This window comes from Alosa sapidissima, chromosome 21 (assembly GCF_018492685.1).
Source record: "Alosa sapidissima isolate fAloSap1 chromosome 21, fAloSap1.pri, whole genome shotgun sequence".
Taxonomy (NCBI): domain Eukaryota; kingdom Metazoa; phylum Chordata; class Actinopteri; order Clupeiformes; family Clupeidae; genus Alosa; species Alosa sapidissima.
In genome coordinates this window covers 11711896-11735660 of record NC_055977.1, presented here as the reverse complement: position 1 = coordinate 11735660, position 23765 = coordinate 11711896, and the positions used below count along the sequence as shown (strand labels likewise).

General features: G+C 45.6%; 1 protein-coding gene across 1 annotated transcript in view; it reads right to left on the bottom strand.

Moving 5' to 3' along the window:
* Positions 1 to 23765, bottom strand: part of gabbr1b (gamma-aminobutyric acid (GABA) B receptor, 1b) — a 93675-nt gene that overhangs the window by 37700 nt on the left and 32210 nt on the right. The window contains exon 7 of the mRNA XM_042076023.1: positions 5476 to 5636. Within this exon, the coding sequence (XP_041931957.1) occupies positions 5476 to 5636 (161 nt within the window). The remainder of the gene's footprint in view (positions 1 to 5475; positions 5637 to 23765) is intronic.

Genomic DNA, 23765 nt, shown 5'->3' with positions numbered 1-23765 from the left:
ACAGACACACACACACACACATTTTCAGACATGTGGGAAGAGCAGCGACAGGGTCCTTGGAGGCATGTACCTCCATGGTGTCCGAGTGGTCAGCGGCTTCTCCTCTACCCATCCGTCTTACACTCACAGTCCCCACCTGATCAATAGCTCATTTACGGATCACAGTCAGGAGAACTGCCCATTGATCACAGGCCACCGAACTGACCAGTGCCCACGGCAAAGCAGAAGGGCTGTGCTGACACCAGGGTCAATAATGAAGGCGAGCAACAACATTCCGTAATGAAGGTCTGACACAAGCTTTCCGCTCGGTGGTCACGATGAAGTTTTAGACACTCCAAAGCATCTGTGCTGCTTTGGGCAAGAACTCCAGGGGGCATTATGGGATGGCGGTCACGCTGTTGTGGGACGAACATCCCGATTGTTTTACAACTTTTGTGGTCAGGTTTGTGGTCAATCTTAAAGAAAAATCAAACATCTGTAGAAAATGGGAGTATTGTGTATTCTGAGGAGGGGCCTACACTCTTTATTCAGTATCTAGAAGGTAAACAGAACCCCAAAACATGTCACCATCTTTAACGGTTACTACAAGGACAGGTGTCATCGCGAGCTATTATCAGAAGTTGATCAGAAAGGGGATTTATTTCTGTTACCAAGCCAGCCGACGGTCATCTCTGCCCTCTCAACTGTAATACATAAAATACTATTTGAAAGTCACCTTCAATACTAAATACAAAGTCTTAAAGATACAGTGTATCTTTCTATTAAAGATACAAGTGAAACATTGTTGATATTTGGGCTCAACAGCCAATTAAACGACACTCTTGCTTTCCATGTCCCTAACCTAGAGCAATGTATGTTGTGCTGGATTAATATCACAGACTGCACATTTAACAGATTTATTCTTGTTGTTTTGTGTCTATGAGTGTAGATGGTTGGCATTCTGAGTCTGTGAGATAAGGAGCGTTCTGATGGCAACTGTCTTCCTCTGGTACTTCACAAACTGAGAAGCCTCAGAGAAAGACTTTAAAAGCCAAAAAGCAAAGATCTGCTCCGACTGATGGGGGAGCCACCCACAAGCAATGCACACACACAAACGCACAGGCAAAGCACACACACACACACACACACACACACACACACACACACACACATAGACAAGACAACTCAAACTACCTAACGCACACATGCTCACAAAACCATTAACAGACACACACACATTGGCAAGCACACAAACAAAATCTAATATGCGTAGCGCACACACACATACATATCCACACACACAACACACACACACACACAGGCACACACAGACTGTAGGTTTGATTGCACCGAGAAACAGGATCATCGGCTCCCCTCAGGCGACCTGCCCTGAAAGCGCATCACACACAGACACTCATCTCTAAATCACTTCAATCTGAAAAGAGCAGCGGCGATGGCAGGCAGGCAGGCCAGCGGAGCAAAGCTCACTTAGGGCAAATCAGATGGACTTAGTAGTGGCGCACTAAAGGTAGGGGGCGTATCTTTAGACCAAATTAAGCAGAAAATGGAGGCATCTGTCAGAGCCACAACCCACACAGCAGACACTTTCTGCAGTCTTTTAAATAGCAAACTCAACCCAACAAGCATTCACACATGGCTCCCTCTACCTTTATCGCCACACACACACACACACACAGACACACAGACAGACACACACACACACAGACAGACACACACACACACACACACAAACACACACACACACACACAGACACACACAGACACAGACACACACACACACACACACACACAGACACAGACACAGACACAGACACAGACACAGACACAGACACACACACACACACATACACACACTCCACCTCCTTCCATCTCTTCTTTTCTACTCTTGCACCTTACCTCTCTCAAACCCCCAGTTTGCTGGTCTCTCTGCTCTGTGTGTATGTGTGTGTGTGTGTGTGTGTGTGTGTGTGTGTGTGTGTGTGTGTGTGTGTTCGGCGCGCATGTGTGTTTGTGTTTGTGTTTGTGTGTGTGTGTGAGAGAGAGAGGGTGAGACAGAGAGAATATGTATGTGTGTGTGTGTGTGTGTGTGTTCGGCAGGCATGTGTGTTTGTGTGTGTGTGTGTGTGTGAGAGAGAGAGAATATGAGTGTGTGTAATCCTTCCCTCTAGACTCTCTGGGGTTTTGTCAGTACCTTTCTGTCCCACTCTGGCTAACACACAATTACACGCACGCACACACGCACGCACGCGCACACACACACACACACACACACACACACACACACACACACACACACACACACACACACACACACACACACTGCACACACACACACACACACACACACACACACACACACACACACACACACACTGCACAGACCTTACAGCACACACAATCCTGTTCTATTTCTCAATCCTAAGGGAAGCCAGGCATGAGCGAAGAGCTCTCACCACACAGCTGAGACCTGCATGTTGAGTCACCTGAACATCCAACGAGAGACACATCCATGCACACTCTATAGACTGCAAATAACATCAAAAAATCACCAAATCATGTCTGAAATAACTGCAAAGCACTTAAATAGAACCTGCGATGCCTAAACCATTCAAAACCTTTTTCAATTACAGGATACGAAATAACACTCTATTAACCCCGAAACCACAGCCAAACACGCAGAGGCAGACAATGCATGCTGATGGCAGAGCTAAGAAAAAAGGAAATGACCTCAGGGGGTTGTCTGTGTCTCTGAGTGATATTGGCTTCGGTAATTAGTGGTGTTCAGTGTTGAGCGGCCGTGAAGGGTACTTAAGGTTGAGCTTGTGACGTCGTCACGTTGTCGAGCGAGAGAGAGAGAGAGAGAGAGAGAGAGAGAGAGAGAGAGAGAGAGAGGGAGATAAGTCTTCAGGGGCCGTCATGAGTGTTTTCGGCGGAGGCTGTGATGGCTGTGTGGTGTTGAGTGACCGTGATGATTCCAATTCCAATCCTCCCCCACCTTTCTTATGCAGCCCTTGCCACTTAATCTACTAAACCCCTCTTCTACTGCACTTTTTACCCCCCCACTTTGCACAAATAGGCTGACACCAGACATAATTTCACTGCATTTCTTACTTCCAGTAACTATATGCATGTGACAATAAACTTCCTTGTATCCTTGTATCCTTGTATCCTTGTATCCTTGTATGAGTGTTGCGAGAGGGTTAGCGGAGGCTGCCGTGATGAGTATTTAAAGTGCAGCGGCTCAGGGGCAGCCTGATGGATGAGCAGGATGATGGATCGGAGTTTTACGCTTGGTGTTTGGGTGCTTTGTCAAGACACCGCAGGAAAGTGACACTTCAAAAGATCCCCAAAGTCCTTTTGGCCAATAAATCAATATGGAGGCACTCACACACACACACACACACACACACACACACACACACACACACACACAGACAAAAAGACACACACATACACTCACAAACAGGGACACAAATGGTCCAGTGGCACACAAAAGGATGGATCTCATTGATTGGGACCACACTCTCTGGGGGGAGAGAATTTCCGAAAGGTCCGCAGGTCCTCTACATGACATCAGGCCCAGCTCTCTGCTCTCAGTCTCCAGCTTTCCCCCACAGCCAATCAGCATGCAGCCATATGCCTGAGAGCCTATTAGCTCCCGGCAGCCCGCCCCACAGACAATTACCACAGGGCTGCAGAGCACTGGACACGCTCTTCGTGAGTGTTCAACTCCCCAAGGTCTCCGCAGAGAGCTAGAGACTGAGTGTGTGTGTGTATGACTGTGTGTGTGCGTACGCTTGAGTGTGTAAGAGAGAGACTGTGTGTGTGTGTGTGTGTGTGTGTGTGTGTGGATACTTTCTGCCTGGGCTCCCTCCTGATGACCCAAGCATTTCTTTTTCCGCATTACACTCTCTTCCTCTGACTCCCTGTATCTCTCTCACACATGCTCCTGGTCGCTGGCCATGGTCCTGAACTGTAATCTGTGCGATAGCTGAATCACGCTGTGTGTGTACCTTTGTGTGTGTACGTGTGAGAGAGGGCAAAAGAGAGAGAGAGAGAGAGAGAGAGAGAGAGAATGGGTGAGAAAGGGTATGTGTGTGAGAGGAAGAGGGAGAGAGAGAGAGAGTGTGTGACATTCCTACATTAGGCAATGGATTGTGCCCTGGCGTCAGACTCCATCTACATGTTTATGAAAGGAAACTAAAGGCCTTGATATCGTTCTCCCCCTTTTCTCTCTTCCCTGTGCAAAGAAATCAGTGGAGTTATGTGTTTGTTTGAACTGCGGTTGTCCTGGTAACTGTTGTCATGCCAACCTCCAGCTCCAATCTCCCCTCCTACTCCTAAGTCTTTGAAGTGGGGTTCCAATGCAGAGCTCTCTCAGCCAATCGCAGCCAAGCTCTTAGCAACACCGACCAGTCAGAGCACAGTTAACTATTTATTGTCTGCAGAAGGTGTGCATGTGTGTGTGTGTGTATGAGGGTGTGAGGGAAGGTAGATGAGAGCCTTTGTGAGTAACAGTGTGAGGGGGTGTGCTGGCATCTCAGACGGAGAGATGGGACACAGGTGGGAGAAGGATGAAGCGAACAGAGAGACGGATAAAGAAAGAGCATGGAAACGAGAGTCACGCGGAGCAAAACAGAAGGCATCTGTTGTGACAGAGTGGCCCGACACACCACTGAGCTCCATGTGCAGTGTCCCATCACACGCTCTCACCCCTCACCGCTTCAGTTACCATCCCTGCACACACTCCCCATAGTATCACAACACACTGCACATTACACAACACTTCACACATTACACAATACGCTACAGATAACACTTGACAGTCAAACTCCAGTGAGACTATACAAATCATAATAATACATGTACAACACAGCAAGCTGTATGTCAACATGTAATACGCCGCACAGCAATGCACAATGGACACCACATGACACACACACTCACATACACACAAACAGACACACCACTGAGCACATTAACAAAACCTTTTAAAAGGTCACAGTATGATGCACAGGTCAGCACAGCACAGAACACAAAGTACAGAAATAATAGAAAAGAATGTTCTTAGCTGAGATAATAATACTGATTTTACACTAGCAAAATCCACTGTCTCCGACAAACCAAATATTATGTCAAACATCGTGACAATAGTGTCCATAGCGAATTGTGCAGAAACGCGGGAAAGAATAATGACAGCCTAGACTGTATCAATTATTTACATCGATACCCACGTGAGCACTTACACTATGCAGAAGTCGTGAATCAGTGTAAGCTCACCCTCTCTCTCACTTTGTTCGCAACGGATTCCTGGTTTCTTTGTTTTGAATCTCTGAGACCCATGTTTTGTTTTGACTCTCTGAGAACCCAGTCTTTGTTGCTTTCTCAGTTTCTCAGAACACGAAATCCCCCATAAAATTCAGTCCCATAACAGAGCAGCAAGAAAGGCTAACATTGGGGGGGTAATCTACTCACCATGCTGTCATAGTGGATCATCTCCAACTCATAGTCCGGTAGGATGTCAGTTCTGTTGTTCACCAGATCCATGGCCATCCGGGCGGAAGGCAGGCAGGCCTGGCCCCCAGGCCATCCACCGCTCATGGGGAACAGGGCTCCGATGTACAGCTTCTTCTTGCCTAGAGCCGGGGGGCACGAGCAACACAGCAGCAGGATCAGCGAGGCGAGGAGAAAGGGAGAGCCGGGGCAGAGACGCCACGGGCAGCGAAGACACAGCCAGGTTACTGCCATGTTAACTAACACCTGGGTCTGGTGAGTTCCGATTCAAGTATGGGTGTGTAGCAATGTTATGGACAGTATAGATGGCGGAGGCGTTTTCAAAATAATAATTTACATTCCACTCTATGTTCTTCTAAAAAATGTTGGATGTAATTAATTAAAATCACGCCTGTTTGTAAAATGATTTTGTTGTTATCCCGATCTATGAAACGGACAAATCTCCTTTAATGGAAGCTTTTAAAGAGCAGAGAAAACACGTGTTGCTGAGGCACATGGGGTATGATTAAATCCATGTTTAGTTAAGTATTAAGACGAATAAGTCATTTCGCCAGTTTTCCTTTAAATCGAACATTAATATGCGACAGAGTGAAAGAAAGCTAAAATTACCAGAGGCTAATAATGTCAATAAACGATGACCACAGGTTACCGAGCCGTTAATTGGATTTACTTATTAGATATCAGTTCACAGAAAGATAGAGAAGACCTCATTTAAACTGAAATATTAACCTGCACTCAAATTGCAAGAGTTTGGTGATAAACGCATAAAGCGCACATTAGACAAAGTAATAGTAGTAAAAAAGAAACAAATAACACGGTTAATGTGTTACTGAAATATATGCTTTTTCTATCAAAACAGACCTTGAATCCTTTTTAGGCACATTAACAATAATTAATAAGCAAAATTACACCCGCGATACAAATTCCTCGAGTTAGGCGTCTTCAGAACAAATTCGAAATGTCACCAGCTAGAAATCGCATTCAACAGCCTCAAACGCCTTGCATCGTAAGAACGGCACACCAATACTCGTTACATTTTGCTACAGGATGACCGCAATACAAACGCGCTCTTGTTCTCTCCGGCTAGATTGTCGTCTGCCTCGGAATTAAAGCGTAAACTAAGTCATCGTGGTCATAACGCGACTTGATCTGCGATGGCATGGCATGGGATGGGTTGTTGTTTCCGCGTCTCCTTCAGCAGACGGTAACAAAAAACCGCGATCAAAAAGACTGTACGAGCAAGGCTGGCGATCGTTCTCCAAGACTGCAGTAGATGCGAGTGTGACAGTACCACACGGAGCCAGGTTTTCAGAGAGAGGGAGCGAGGGAGAGGGAGAGAAAGAGAGAGCGATGCAGGGAGAAAGGGAGGGGGCTTTGCGCTATCCCTCTCCGTTTCACAAACCACTTTGAATTTGCAATCCCTTAACACAGCCTCTCTCATTTATCTCCCCCTCCCTCCCACACACACACGCACACACACACAACACACACACACACACACACACACACAACCTCCTTGAGACTCTCACTAAGGCAATGCGTATCCAAAGCTCTGTTCTATCTCTCTGCCTCCAGTTCACATTAATTATAAACATCACTTCATTATCAAAGTAGCCCACAGACACTTTCTGTATCTTCATCCTTGTTCTGCACTTACTCTCCATTTCCTTTTGTCGTTCGCCTACAGTGCTCTTCTCTATCACTCTCTTTCTCTCCGTTCACCCTCCCATCCTATCACACCCTATACTCCTCCTCACTCCTCTCCATGCCTCACTCTTTCTTTGCTTCTTCATCTCCATCTGCCAATCAATAAATGTGTTTAATCCAGAAGGACTCGACAAGCACATCTCAGATTCATACTTTGTCTCTCCCACTCACATATACACACAAGCACACACACACATGCACGCACGCACGCACACACACACAGCCAAGTAAAAATTCTATAAAACCAAGAATGCATACACGTCTTTTTCATTTCCTTGAATCTCATGCTCTGTCCCCTGAGTCCCAGTTCACACTAATCTTACACCACGTGTGTGTCAGAGGGCACTCGGGAATGTATGGTAATGTTATGAGGTGTGTGAGTGTGTGTGTGTGAGAGAGAGAGAGAGAGAGAGAGAGAGCCCACATGCCTGCTGTTGTAGGTATGTGGTGGTATAGTGTGACTGTATGAATGAATATTTCTCATTGTGTGCAACATTGGATGCATAATTCTGTGGTGGAAACTGATAACTGATTTGTGTGTGTGTGTACAAAGCAATTTTCTCTTTGTGATTGTATTTTTCCCCTCTAACTTATTATTTTCCTTTTGTTCGTCTGAATATGTACAAATGCTTTGACAACACCAGCCTTTCTCTGATGTCAATAGCCTTTGAACTGAACTGATGGAGCCTACATGTGTATGCGTGTTTGTTTGTGTCTCTCTCTTGTTTGTGTCTCTCTTTGTGTGTGTGTGTGTGTGTGTGTGTGTGTTCAGTCTGTCTATCACTATGCAGGAGTGTGTTTTTTGTTGTGTACACTCTTTCCTCTTCCTGGCTTATGTATATTTCTTTTTCATCTCCTCATTCATTTCTCCTCTCTGTTGCTCCTGTATGTGTGTGTGTGTGTGTGTGTGTGTGTGTGTTGTACCCTCTCCACCACTATCAAATATACACAAAGTCCCTTTCCTGTGTGTGTGTGTGTGTGTGTGTGTGTGAGTGTGTGTGTGTGTGTGTGTGCTTCTCTCTGTCTCGATCTGTGCTGTCTCCCTTTGGGCTGGTATATATCGTAGCGTATCTCAGTTCATCTCTCCTCCTCCTGTTCACTGCCAACAGGTACAGTAGACACACACAAGAGCAAATTACTGCCCTGAATCCTCACAGAGATTGCCCAATCACTGCTTTGCACCACATAGGTCAGCCAATTACAAGTTTAGCCTTTAAAACATCAGCCAATCACCAGAGCAGAAACTTGGTTGGCTTCACATGTCAAAGCACAAGGCACAATGTTTAACTTCAGCTGCATAATAAATAAAGTCCTTTGTAGCTTGATTGGTATCATTTGGAGCCTAGGCACAATAGCTGCAGATATTTCAGCACTGTAACACTGGCTGCATGAAGCAATCAATCAAAATCCAAACCTCAAGAAATTACTTCATCACATGACACGATAAGGTGATATTAATGGATTTACTTAAATATTCAAGGTTCTCCTTGAATTTCATTTTGTCTTATTTTGTCCATCAACTGGGTTGACAGCAAACTAAACAGACTGCCTTTGTAACTGTAGTTGGCTAATGCATTTCTAGTTAGAAAACATAGAGATGATTATTCATTATTATTATTGAGATCATTCATTATTTAACTAGTGAGATAAAACGAGAGACAATGGACCTTAAATTAAATTAAGCTTACGATTAATATGAACAATATTTAATTTACATTTTGTGCTGATGAAAAATACTAGCTGCTAATACATGTAAATTGGTGCAATATATGTAATTGGCTGTTTTGTGTAATTACCGTTGTGTAATTGTGTAACGGAACTGAACCCAAATGATCTGTTTAGAATATGCAAATAGTGGTGTGAAAGTTTCTTCAGGCGAAGAGAGTGAGAGACAAAACAATGGAGGCCCCCAGCTAAATGGTCATGTCTCTGCACCTCACCTCCACCAAAGAGACTGTGGCCCGCGCACTGCCCTGCAAATCCAGCTGTCAGGTTCACTGCAGCTCATCAGGCATTAGGAGTGTGCAGGACCAACAGGCCTGTTTGGATGGAGGAGTGTTTTGGACGGAGGGGTCTCCTCCTGGGAGACACAGGTGTTGGCTTTGTCTCAAGCCCTCCAGACGCTCTCTCTCTCTCTGTCAGTCTCTCTCTGTTCATCTGTCTGCCTTTCTCTCTCTCTCTCTCTCTCTTGCTCTCCGATCAGTCTGCTGAAATTTTCTCATCTGCCCCAGTTACTGTTGGCTTTACAATCTGAAAAGGCATGTACACACACACACACACACACACACACACAAGCAAGCAAACACACACACACACACACAGCCTGAGAGTAAGGTCCGGCATGCTAAAAAGTGTGGGCTGTTAAGCATGCCTATCCAGTTTCTCGAACAAATGGGACACCAGCGCGAGTCGAGATGCTGTTTGTTTTCATGTCTGCAGGGTTAGGTTGCGCCTACAGTATGAGTAATATGGAACTCAGTGATTGATAGTCACTCAGATTGCGGATGGCACACAGGCTGATATGGCTTTCTCCCAACTCAGATTATTGGTCTAATATATCCTGCATCGTGTCTGTATTCTAAAGTGATATGAATCACAGATGTGTCACTATCTTTTGTTTTCAGTAATTTGGTATGAAAATCAATGTTCTACTCCTACAACACAATCTTTTTTCACTGAGCCAGGCAGTAAACACATTCTTGCTTTCCTGCATTCCACCTTTTTTTGCATACATTATCGGTTGTTATTTTCTCCTGCAAATCAACCTTGATGGTGGTGCGAGACAGGAAATGCACAAATACAACATCTCCTTGTATTGCAATGAGACGTGGTCTTAATGTGAACAGCCACATGCCATGTGTATGTCTATGACATGAGGTTGGAGTTCAAACCTCTCCTCTCAGTCCATGTGTCAGACATTGATCTGATTAATCTGAACTAAGTGTTGCAACAGAATGTCATTGTTCTCTCATGTAAATGCAAAGAAAGAGCAGATACTGTACATTATGTCAGATGGGGAGGAATCGAACTCAAACAGCTTTACAGACAACAGCACCCTTGCTAAATGGTCATGTCTCTTCAAAACACTGCAAAACAACCACCAAAATGAGTCACACCCTCAGCTTTTGTATTTAGTAAGATCAGTGGCAAAACAGCACCAGCAGGGCGGCGCACAAGAGCTGCCTCCTGTTCTGAGGAAGGGACTGAGATCAGAGCAGCTTCTCTCGACCTCACGCTCCCTCTCGTCCTCTCCCTCCTTCCAATTTACTGTACAGTACCTCTCTATCTTTATCTCATGGTCCCTTCCTCCAGCTTCCTCTTGTTAGCCCTCTGTGACTCCAATGACTAATTCATGCTTCCATTTAATGAAATTCATCAATTCAAATACACTTCATTCAATCTGATTACTATGCTAATGGTGTGATTGCTCGCCCTTCCCCCACTCTCTCTCTATCTGCCTTCCCTCCCCTGGTGCGTGTGGAGCGAAGGCGAGCGGGGTGAGGGAGCGGCCGGAACACGTGTGCGCGGCCGCGCGCGCCTCTCCGAGCAGTCAGTTGCGTGACATCTGCATTGGTATGGATCTCCACTCGCCGCCTCTGCAGAGGAGTGTCAAGCTTGACAAGCGAGGAGGGAGATACAGAGAGAAACTCCGCTCTCTGGAGGGACCTGACCGCTGTCATCAACAGCCAGAGGGAGAGCTTGATGCATCAGAACACCCCCCTCTCCCCTCCCCCTCCACCTCCACACTCCCACTGCTGAGATTTCGCAGAGGACCAGCCCAGCCTGTGGGCTGTGGAGGGGTGCAGGGTGTGGGGAGGTAGGAGTAGTGTCATTGGCTGTAGACAAATATTTGGGCTCCTTAATCAAATTGCCATCACCTCAGAGAGGACCGGTGCTATGCATAAGGACACACTCATTACCTACATACACTTATAAGGACATATACATAACCCGGACATACTCATAAGGACACGCACATTACTCATACATACACATGAGGATACACACATCACTCATACATACTCATAAACACACGCAATCATCAGGGGATGCTCCTGTACACATGCAAACATACCACAAATACACACACTTTTCTTGAATTTCCCCTGGGGATCAATAAAGTATCTATCTATCTATCTATCTATCTTTTCTCTCATTCATACATATAGATAAGCATAACAAGGTCACTATCTATACAATATACACAACAAATACTGTACAAACACCTCAGAGATGCATACATATATAAGCCTGTTGAAAGTCTCTTTTTTTAGCCAAACTTGGCAGTTAAGTAGTCCATTAGTCAGTTAGCTAATGCAAAGCTTGCTTAATGACTCATGTTCCAAAATGAATTCAATTCAAATAATTTATTATCATTCATTATGATATTTGTATGCTTATATGAACACATTAAAAGACATTTCAAATGAAATATACAGAAACAGAAAACCCCAACAGAGATAATTGTTTTCCCTCAAGCTACTCATTTGTATGTTATGGGAAAACTTCAATGATGAAACCAATGATGAGTTATTGCACCAGACAGTTTTTCAGCAAAACCTTTTAGTGAGAGAAATGTCTGCTTTTAGTCTTTCTACAAACAGTTTGGACCATGAGATGAGGTAAAGTGGTGTTATGTTAAAAGGGCTGGGCACGCATCGGAAACTCATGGTTGATATGTAATGAAACTGGGACATGTTTCAGAGACGTGGGTATTACTGCACTGAAACAGCTGTGCTACTGATGATGGCCAACGAGGCGTCAGAGAGCACATTTAGCCCACCTTCTGTTCTAACGCCCCAACGCACACCTGCATCTCGGGCAGTACGCCATGGAAACAGCGTGGTGGTGTGCAGGAACACCTGTGATTTGCGCCGCAACACTCCGCTGGAAGTCAGCTCACACACTCAGCCGACAGGTGGTGGCTGGCTGGCCAGCGCACAGACAACAGTGTGTTTGTGTGTGTGTGTGTGTGTGTATGTATGTATGTGTGTGTCCAGATATGTCTGTGAGTGTCCCGAAATCTCATGTGTTCAAATTGGGAAGGTGTGATTGGTCATGCCAGTTGCCAGGTCACAGCGGGACAATGCCATTGGTTATAAATGTTGCCAGGTCACAGCTGCGCAGTGTGACTGGCTGTTGTAGCAGTCATTAAACAGCCGAAGGCAGGGCTAGTTCAGAGCTCCAATGAAAAGTCTGCTGTGTGTGTGTGTGTGTGTGTGTGTGTGTGTGTGTGTGTGTGTGTATCATAAGATATAAGTGGTGTATCTTTCGGTGCTGCACAAATAAAACCAGCTCTCCATCAACAGGAAATGAGTTTCTGAGCAATGCAAACAAATAGGAGCAACATGCAGTCATATTCTTTGGTTTGCTCCTTCCCCTCCCACACTCCTTGTCTGCGTTGCCGTGGCATCATTCCTGCATCGCTCCGCTCTTCTCATCACTACACTAATCCTTCGATCTGCTGCTATGGTGACGTCCTGCTTAGATCTGTGCGGTTTGACACCACAATTCATTTGCCACTAAATACCTTCTTGCCAACTCTCTCTCTCTCTATCTCTCTCTCTCTCTCTTTCACTGTCTCTTTCTCTTCCTCTTTTTCTGTGGTGATTGGCAGCATCCAGTATCAGTGCACACAGAGAGAGAAATGCCTTTGGAATAAAGCTGACATTGGGGGAAAGAAAGACAGGGAGCTTGAGGCGCGGATCAGCTAGGTCTCTCTGCGTTTAACCCCGAATAGCACAGCATGACATTCTAATACAGTAAGATGGCTTTACATACAATGGTGCCAATGCCCACGACAACATGAGGAGGGAGACACTTACCAACACACAAAATGGAAGAGAGAATCAAACATTGTAACGAGCATGAGAGGCCCCTGCCACCCACCCCCTCCCTCTCTCTCTCTCTTTCCCTCTCTCTGCTGATTTAGAGTGTGAAATATGAGTAGGCACACACCTGCTGTTTAAAGCTTCTGTCCCTCTTTGTTTGCTCCGCCTGTACTCTCTCTTTCTCTTTTTTCTCTCTCTATCCATCTCTTTTTCTATCTTCCTATACCCACCTACTTTCTCTTAGTCTTTCTCTCTCTCTGCATCAGTGTCTGTTTTCTCCTTCTGTTCTCTCTACTTCTCTTTTTCTCTGTTCCCAGTTCTACTTCTTCTTTGCTCTGTCTTTCCCTCCCTCTCTCTCTCTCTCTCTCTCTCTCTCTCTCTCTCTCTCTGTGTCTTTGTCATCATGCTGTGCTTCCTGCTTACTGTGTAACCCTTTCTGCTTGCTAGATGAGGAGCTCCTGTGATTGGTTAATCCCTTTCCCCCCTGCTGATTCATCCTCTACCAGTGGAAGGCTGCATCTTTTTTGTCAGGCCGCGATCTTCACGCACAGTAATCACTGTGACACACACTCTCACACTCACACACAGTCACACACACACTCACACACACACACACACACACACACACACACACACACACACACACACACACACACACACACACAGACACAGACACAGACACAGACACACACACACACACACACTTATGAGTCATATTTACGTTTTCAAGATGTCTGCTATTATGTTCAACCTAAAGAGTCAGCTCGGACCAGACAGTCTATGAGAGAGTGAGTGTGTCTGTGGGGATGTGTAGTAATCATACCTGTATGTTAAATACTCTGAAACTGAATGGTGATTGTTGCCGTTAAGAGCTGGCACTGGGAGCTTTGGTACAGGTATGAGTATAGTTGATGTGCTGGATGTTTGTCATTTTATGCTTGTGATTTGCCAGCCAGGTGTTCCAAATCAAGTGTTTTCAGGTGGTTTTCCATTAAGGGCTCCACACATACTGTAGCTGCTGACATAAGTACGGCGCACTTTGCTTTTGATGTTCGATTGCATTGGATTCCATTGTTTCCAATCCAATCCCGCACACCACCGCCAAACCCTTTTTCCCGCCGCCTTGTAGATTAGGATTGAGTTCTATTTTTGTCAGTTCCGCTCAATAAAATCCATTGTTTATTGAATGCTTGTGAGTTGAACATTTCAGTGCTGGTGTACATGAACTAGTGGGTGTAAAGTGCCGGTGCACTTATGTCGTTATGTTATGAACTCAGGGCACTTCCTAGGAGGTGTGAATGTACAGGAATGGAGGAATGGCCCCTTAATGGGGCGGCCATCACCAGCACCCCCCCCCCCCCCCCCCCCGGTACTGTATTTACACTTATACATATAGCCTTATTCTACTGCTCTTCATACTATCCATCCTACACTTATTCTTAATACTCTTATAATGTTACTGTATCTGCACTACAATGGTACTGTTATCACACTGCACATAGTTGTTCATACTGTATATCCATATTTATTCTGTTTTTCTCATTTTCTCAATTACACTGCATATCTCTATATTATTCTTACTACTATTATATTGTTACTGCTACTACATTGCACACGTCTGTACATTCAGATTCACATTTTGTTATTCATACATTGTTCATATCACATATTTATTTGCCATATTTATTCTGCTCTTATAGTAACTGCTAATACACTGCACATATTTATATCTAATTTATATTACTCTAAACCATCTTCTGTAAACCTACTGCATACTACTGTCTACACTGCACTATATTCTTGTCCTTCTTATGCATCACCTGTCTATACTTTGTATATCACATTGCACTTTTCTGCTTTTTTGCACTTCTGGTTAGACGCAAAATGCATTTCGTTGGCTTTGTACTTGCACTCTGCACAATGACAATAAAGTTGAGTCTAATCTAATCTAATTTCAGTAACTTCCCTTGATTTACAATAAATTCTTATACAGTAGATATCCCACCTAATCAATTGGCACAATCGTATGTAGGTCTCCACAGTACAACCCCAATTTTTTATTTGAGTTGCCAGCATTTTGCCAGATGAACTCGAGGTTAATAGGCTGCACACAATAAAGTTGAATCTAATCTAATGAATCTAATCGGCCCTTTCTGCCATTCTGTGTCCACTGCTGGGTAGGATCTACAGACCTACTGGTCACGTAGCCTAATAATTTAGCACTTCGATCGCAATGTCAATTCCAAGCTCGCCAAAGTAATGATACATATATTTCTCCAGCTGCCACACCAACAGCCACACTAACTACAGATTTTCTAGGTAACGTTAGGATTACTCCAAGGTCGAGTCACAGTTGAATTTTGCAATAAAGTTTCCAACACTTGATTAAATGGCAACATGACAGCTGTAATTTCCTGATATACCAGCACCACTTTGATTAATTAAAGCCTACATTTCAGTCGACGTTTTACTTGTGTTCACTCAGTGACTGCAACCTCAACAAGCTCAACTTTGCTGTGTTTAGCATGTCACTTATAGTAAAAAAGAAATTCTTGCTGGTGTTAAAAATGCTGCCTGTTTTGTTCCACTTATGGCGTGAAGCAGCAAGCATCAAACATCACTGCATGAGGCAACCAGCAGTTACAGAGGGAGGTACTTATTTCTCGGCAGAAAAACAGCCCTGAAAGAGGTCCTACAGGGGCAGTTCCTGCCATCAGAAACTACCCAGAGGTACAGACGGCCCTAAAACATTCCACAAGTTCCTGCAGTGGAAAACAGCCTTTTCATGACCAATAAATCTGAGGTGTGCAGTGGGTGTGGAGCTCCAGTATGCATTTCAGTCAGGACCACTTTGCCAAGATATAGCTTTATTTACCATTGCATAACATTACATTTGGCGGTATGCTCTGTTCTGGGAGCCCCCTGCCCTTCCTTGTGCACACATGGAAAGCCTAAGGCAGGGAGAGCAGCAAAGATAAACCCCCCATGGGGTACCGAACAGAGCAGACATCGATGACAACATTGACAAGTCAGAAGTATGAGGAGGAGATGGGGTGGAGGTGGGTAGCAAAAAGGGCTTGCAGAGAAGCGGTAGGCAGAGGCTAGACTAAGGCAGCTTAAATAAGGCGCTCTGAATGATCTCCGCCAATGACCGAGCAGAGATGATCAGCTGAGCAATCAGCTGTTAATCAGCTGAGCCGGACAGGGAACTGGCAAGACTCCGTGGCCTGCCTGAACTAACGCTATGCTCCATTTGAAGGCTGTATGTGAAATGTATGAAACTAGGTGGGTGCTGGTGTTTTGGAGATGGTGTTACACTGGTACCAGAAAGCCGTTGGGATGTTGGTGTCTTGGTTAGGTTGCTGGTGATGTTGGGTGTAATCTCAGCTGTAGAGACTCTCTATCTCCGCTGACACAACACTCAGTCCTCCTCTGCAAATGACCTCAGAAGTCATTCAGGAGCACAGAGTCTGTGCTGTTCATTAGTCATCATATCATAACCACTAAACATGTTACAGAGTTGTAGGAGGTGTGTGTGTGTATGTGTGTGTGTGTGTGTGTGTGTGTGTGTGTGTGTGTGTGTGCGTGAACCCATTGCATCATTTATGTACAGTTACAGGTCCGCACAAAGTTCTGCCCACAATGGAATGCTGTTTTAGTTAATTGTACTACCCCTTCCAGTTCTATGATCCGGGTAAATTTATGCAGTGAAGCAGCAAGTCTCAGGCAAGCCTCTCTCTCCTGCTCTCTTTTAAAAACATGAGCGCTGGCTCGCTCAGCCAGCCTGCTGACAGGACAGGAGCGGATGCTCTGCAGGTGTGAGGGTCTGATGTTTTGAAGGTGTGATGTTTTCAGGCTGTGATGGTCTGATGTTCTAAGGCTGTGACGGTTCCTTCAGCATGGCTGGTGTTCACGCTGCTCCACCGGTTCTATTTTATCTTTTAAGCTGCATGCTAAACCCCCCCCCCCACACACACACACACACAGCTCGTTGTATCTGATGCCTCCATTGTCTCTCTAACATGTTTGTTCATCCGTTCCTCTCCCTCTCTCTGTCTCGGTTTGTTACTCACCTCTCTTTCTCTCACTTATCACTTACTCTCATATTACCTGTCCCTTCTTTCTTTCTCTCTCTCTCTCCATCCCTCTCTCCTTCCATCCCTCCCTCTCTGCTGTCTCTCCAGCTCATTTTGCTGGGATGTAATAACTGTAATGTGCTGTGCCGAGTGTCCATAAAGCACACTCTAATCTCACTGCCTGTCTAAGAGGCGCTGTGCCTGCGAGTGTGTGTGTGTGTGTGTGTGTGTGTGTGAGAGTGTGTGTGTGTGTGTGTGTGTGAGAGTGCGTGTGTGTATGTGTGTGTGTGAGTGCTCCTGTGTGTGTGTTGGGAGCGCACCTCTGCTGTTTCCACTGGCACCATTGCTCATGTTTATGATGCAGCTTTGATGATGCTGAAGTCATTGGGGTATTTATTTCACTGTCTGCAATCCTGCTGCCCTCTGCACTGTTGCTACAGCTGTGGTGTGTGTGTGTGTGTGTGTGTTTGTGTGTGTGTGCATTTGTGTGAGTGTGTGTGTGTGTGTGTGTGTGTGTGCATTTGTGTGAGTGTGTGTGTGAGCGTGTACGTGAGTGTGTACATGTGTGTGTGTATGCGTGTGCGTGTGTGTGTGTGTTTGCAAGAGTGTGTGAGACGTCAGAGAGATTAGTAGGACTGATGTTCCTCCATATTGAGGCCTCTTGCATTTTTTTTTTCTGAGGAGACAAGACATTGATAAAAGATGTAACAAGGGAGTTTGGGCTGCATCAGCGCTTTCCCGCACACGCTCCTCACACCCCGCTCGCATCCCATTAGACGGACAGAGAGCGTACAGCAGCGAAGAAGCAACCGACAGCGAGGAGAACTGGAGAGAGAGAGAGAGAGAGAGAGAGCACTACGTAGAGAAATGTGAGCACCACTGCAAGAGGACAGTCGGAATAAAGAAAGAAAGAAAGGAAGGAGGGATGGAAGTACAGATAAAGAGAGTGGATAGTAGGAGAGAGAGAGAGAGAGAGAGAGAGAGAGAGAGAGCACTACGTAGAGAAATGTGAGCACCACTGAAAGAGGACAGTCGGAATAAAGAAAGAAAGAAAGAAGGGATGGAAGTACAGATAAAGAGAGTGGATAGTAGGAGAGCTGCAGAGAGAGAGAGAGAGAGAGAGAGAGAGAGAGAGAGAGAGAGAGAGAGAGAACATCCAGGGAGAGAATCACTGTTGCAGCCAAATGCTCCCAGTGGAACCCGTGCTGAAAGCGGCCAGCACTGACGATTCCCATTCACTGCACTCACTGAGGTCAGGAACTATTCCACTGCGTTCCAATTGGGTTCAGGGCATAGCTAATGAGTGTCAATCCAGATTACATTTAGATCAGCGACTAGACCGCGTCTAAACGTGGAGGCCACGCAAGTGTTAGGCTACGTGGAGACAGTAAATCAAACATACTGAACTCAGTAGGACGATAAACTCATAAATTGCATGTCAACAAATGCCTATGTGCCTTTATGCTTCATTTCCAATGCAGCATTCCATATGCAGCATATTTTCAAAGTAGACATTTGTCATTTCCTAAGTAGTCATATTTCAAATGGAAATATGGAAATGCTTTGAAATGGAAATGCTAGTGTATAAAACAAAAACAAGTCTCTCCTCAGTCGCACACGTTCAGTCTTCCAGCACCAGCTGATCCGGGGAGACGTAATCTGGCTACAGCCAGACAAGCAGAAACCAACAGGATTCTAAATCTTCAGTTAGCGGCCGAGGAAGAGACAGATGACCGTGCTAAAGCAACTCACAGTGAGCAAGTGTGACCATATTCCACCCATTCTCTGTTACACAACCGCTAACAAAATCACTGTTCCTGGATGGGCCCGGATGACAGTGCACTCTGAAGGTGTGTGCTTGAGAGAATGTGTGGGCTAAAGTGTGTAGGTTTGTGTGTGTGTGTGAGTAAGTGAGTGAGTGAGCATGAGTGTGTCTCTCTCTCTCTGTGTCTAGTGCTGATGACAGAGGTCACTGTAGAGATGCAAGCTGCTGATCGATTGGCATTAAAATCCACAAGAGGTTCCGTCCATTGATGTCAGTATTCGTGTGTTTGTGCAATTGTGTGTGTGCGTGTGTAATCTAATAGTTGATTGATTGGCATTAATTGCACAAGTGTTGCTGTGCACTCCGACCCTTAAATCTCTTTAGCGCTTTTGCCATCCAAATGAATTATTCACACCAGTAGCCCATCTCCCTCCCTCCCTCTCTCTTTTCCCTTCTTCTTTCCTCTCTCTCTCTCCCTCTCTCTTTTCCCTCCCTCCCTCTCTCTCTCTCCCTCTCTCTCTCTCTCTCTCTCTTTTCCCTTCCTCTTTCCTCTCCCTCTCTCTCCCTCTCTCTCTCCCTCCTTTCCTCTCTCTCTCTCCCTCTCTCTTTTCCCTTCCTCTTCCCTCTCTCTCTCCCTCTCTCTTTTCCCTTCCTCTTTCCTCTCGCTCTCTCTCTCCCTCTCTCTCTCCCTCTCTCTTTTCCCTTCTTCTTCCCTCTCTCTCCCTCTCTCTTTTCCCCTCCTCTTTCCTCTCGCTCTCTCTCTCCCTCTCTCTCCCTCTCTCTCTCTCCCTCTCTCTTTTCCCTTCCTCTCTCTCTCCCTCTCTCTCTATTTTCCCTTCCTCTTCCCTCTCTCTCTCTCCCTCTCTCTCCCTCTCTCTCCCTTGTGGAGGGGACAGAGTGGTTTAATGGTCATCTGAACACAGGGTGGGATCTCTGATGTAGGAGTCGGCTGATGGGATTGTGAGTAAGTGAGTGAATGTGTGTGTGTGGCAGGTGTGCGTGAGGGGAGCTAGAATGTCACAGAAATGCCATATGGCATTTTGATCTTTTAGTATTCTCTTGTGGCTTCCTCCAAACACACACACACACCCACACACACACACCCACACACACATACAGAGAGAGACACAGACACACACACACACACTTTGTGCACACAGTTTACCTGGCCAATCATTAGCCATCATTATCTAGTGTCCAGTGTGTCCATGAACACTAAAATACACATATCCAGTCATATACTGTATGCAACCGAACTAATATACACTAATACACACACACACACACACACACACACACACACACACACACACACACACACACACACACACACAGTGTGCTTCTATAATGACCTTTTCCATGCTGAGCGTTGCACAGGTAGGAGGTGAAGTCAGACAGTGAGGGAAAGCGAAAGAGACTAAGAGAAGGCGATGGAGAGAGAGAGAGATGGGTAGAATAGAGTGATAGAGAGATGGAGAGAGAGAGATATGGGTAGAATAGAGTGATAGAGAGATGTTTGAGAATGAGACAGAGGTTCATGCTGGGTGCCCTCTCTTAATTAAAATGCTCTAATGCTGCTCGCTGCCTGTAGGGAGAAAACCAATCTCACACACACACACACACTCTCTCTCTCTCACACACACACACACACATACACACTCTCTTTCACACACACACACACACATCGCCTGCATCTCCAGCTATCCACCCCCCACCAGCCCAATCTCATCATTTCACCCGCCCGACCCCCCCACACACACAAACGCACACACACCATACACACACTCACCCTCATCACTCCAGGGTTTTACAGCTTAAATCTGAGCTCAACAACCCAAAACAACGTGGGTGCTCAGACAAGCCCACCATTTAGAGTACAGACACACACACACACACACACACACACACACACACTCAGACACCTGCATTCACACACTTCTAGCACAACTCAACAACAACACATTGCATTAACATTGCACTTTTCAACGCACCCTAAGTGCTTCACAGTGAAGGGGACCCTCACTACCACCACTATTGTGTAGCCCCCACCTGGGTGATGCATGGCAGCCATCATGCACCGGAACACTCACCACCCTACATGAATTATCAGTGTAGACATTTGGTCTGAGAGGAAGTCCAGCACAATTCACTTCAGCTTGCACTGTAGAGAATGCTACACACTGAGAATACACCCTGATTTGCTGGCCAAATACAACTATCTGAGTGATCTGATTGGCCAAATACATCTATCTGATGTGATTAGCTAGTTGCCTTAATGCAGTGAGGGGTGAATTAGCTCGACCTGAGACTATTTGACTGGTCTGTAAAGTCTAGTTGACACATTGCACCTGACTGAACGGTCGGCTGACCTGATGTCAAAGAGGAGTGCCGCCCCTTTCAACCTCAAAGTCAAGCTGACCACATACTGCAGAGCAGACCACAGCAGCAGAGATGAGCAGCGACTCTGACCATACAGTACATTCCAAGAAGTGCTGGATGCTGCTCTGCACAATCACAACACAGAGTGTGTGTGTGTGCGTGCGTGTGTGTGTGTGTGTGTGTGCACGTGTGAGGTAGCTGTCTTACCCCACGCTGTTGGTTTCCAGCCAGTGCGTGTGGTCGCTGCACTGAAGATGAGTAACGTCCTACCACCCATCGTCAGGTATGCCCCTACCATCTGCTCAGAAATGAACACTCTAACTGTGCCGACAGTCAGCAGTATTTTATGGTTTCATCTGTGCACATCATCTCCTTATGTGTTTATACAGTATGTTCTCTATTTCAGTCAGCTTCCAGCATTCAGTTGCACTTTGTTGATTTTGTGCTACATTTTAGAACAACACCAGTTTTATTGAATGTCCTCTATACAATATAAAACTAGTAACATACTTCCTTCCTTCCTTCAATTGATTAGTAGATCTCCATATGTCCTAATATCTTGTACAATACAAAACTAGAAACGTTCTTCCCTCAATTAATTAGTAGATCTCAAAATGGACTGCCATCAGGTAGCATCCACACAAGTGCCGCAAAGAAGGCTTCGTGCCACGACTGCAACCTACATCAGCAGCGGCTAACGTTAGCAGGACAGGAGCCCGAGGGAACATCAGCACAAGGGGTGAGAACATGGGCTCAGGATAAGATGGGACACAGAGGGGTCAGCAGCAGAAAACCAAGGGTGGGTTGGTATGGTGTGAGTGTGCGATTAATTCTATGTCTGTATGCTTCTGTGGCACTGTGTGTGTGTGTGTGTGTGCATTCCCCTGGAGAGGCATGTGGGATGAGAGGAAATGCAGTAACAACCAGAAAACACATTTCCAGTGGGACAGAAACAGTGGGGCAGAATGTCATTTAGCGGAGAAATGGCAGACATAAATCTCCCTGCTCTCTTGCCCTGCTCCCATCTGCCTCCTCTCGCTTCTCTCCCTCCCCCGTGAATTCACTCTCTCTATCGTCCGCTTTTTTTTTTCTACCACCTCCCTTCCAATGAATCCCGCCATCTCTCCCTCTCTGTTTCAGCCTCTCTGTGTCCCTCTCTCTCTCTCTCTCACTCACTCATTCATTCTCTCCTACCCGTTTCCATCCCCTTTCCATTTGTCTCCCTCAGCAACACCCGCCCCCTCCCGCCCTCCCCAAATCCCCCCGTCTGCTTGTGTTCTAAGCGGTTTCCTGTGCAGACGTCATTGCCATATTGTGACACGGCCATTAATCAATTTAGCAAACACAGGAGGCAGCCAGTGGGGGCTCATAGCCGAGCCGGAGCAGAAGCCTGGCGCAGCCAGAGCCTCAGGCGGCAGCTCCACTCTGCAGCCCTGCAGGGCTCCACGCTGGGCTGGGCTGGGCCCCCTTCCCTCCTGAAGCCTGGAGGAGCCACTTCCCCACACTTCAGCTGTGCACTTCTACATGTGAGGGCCGTCTATTTTGTATGGCTGTCATTGACATTGTCACAGAGATGGTGTTTGACTCCAGCTATTTAGACACAGCCTTTCCTTGTGTCTGCAGTGATGCGGTAGGTTGTTTGTCTTTTCTGAATCTCAACAGTGCCATCTCGTGGTGAACACTGGGAGTGCGCCGTCTTGTTAGTGTAAACACTAAGCTCTGGTTACATAGAAACAGCTATGGTGATGTCTGAGGGATGCAAGGGTCCTTTGCATAACAGCGCCCCGACATGGTGACAACACAGCACCACCTCAGACCGACACAGTGGTACTCCCTCCTCACATACACACACACACAAGGCCCCAAGAAGAAAATGCAGTCTGTGACAAGGGCTGCTGGCTTTATGTCACACTGCCACCTAGTGTTACTGATATAACTTGCATGTAGGTGAGTTCAAGTTCCAGCACGATTTGTTCTGGGATCTCGGCAAACATTGGTAACTACACATTGGTACAGTTATATTGCTAAATTAAGACCTATAATTTGGAATAAGGATATACATATGTTCATATCCAGTACTGAGGCTCCTGTTCCAGAGAGAATCAACACTACAATTTTCATATTTTCTTAAAGTAGTAAAAAAAAAAATGTTTGCTTTTGTTTTGGCTGAAGACATATACAATAATATTTTGACTATATCTACCCTCTCAGCATACATTAAAAATCAATTTAAAGTGGCCCTATGCACCTTTTTAGCATTTTAAAGTGTGTGTTTTAGGTGACTACATTTTGTAACTTCACTGCAAAAAATGAATTCTAACCAAGTGTTATTGATCTTATATTAAGATTAAAAAATCTATTTGGTATTGTTTTTAGTATGAAAAGACTTACCTAGCGCCCTATCAAAAGATAATTTTGACTTAATTTAAGAAGACTTTAACTTATTTTAAGGAGTCTTATCAAGACAAATTTGCTCAACGCACTGGCAGACAA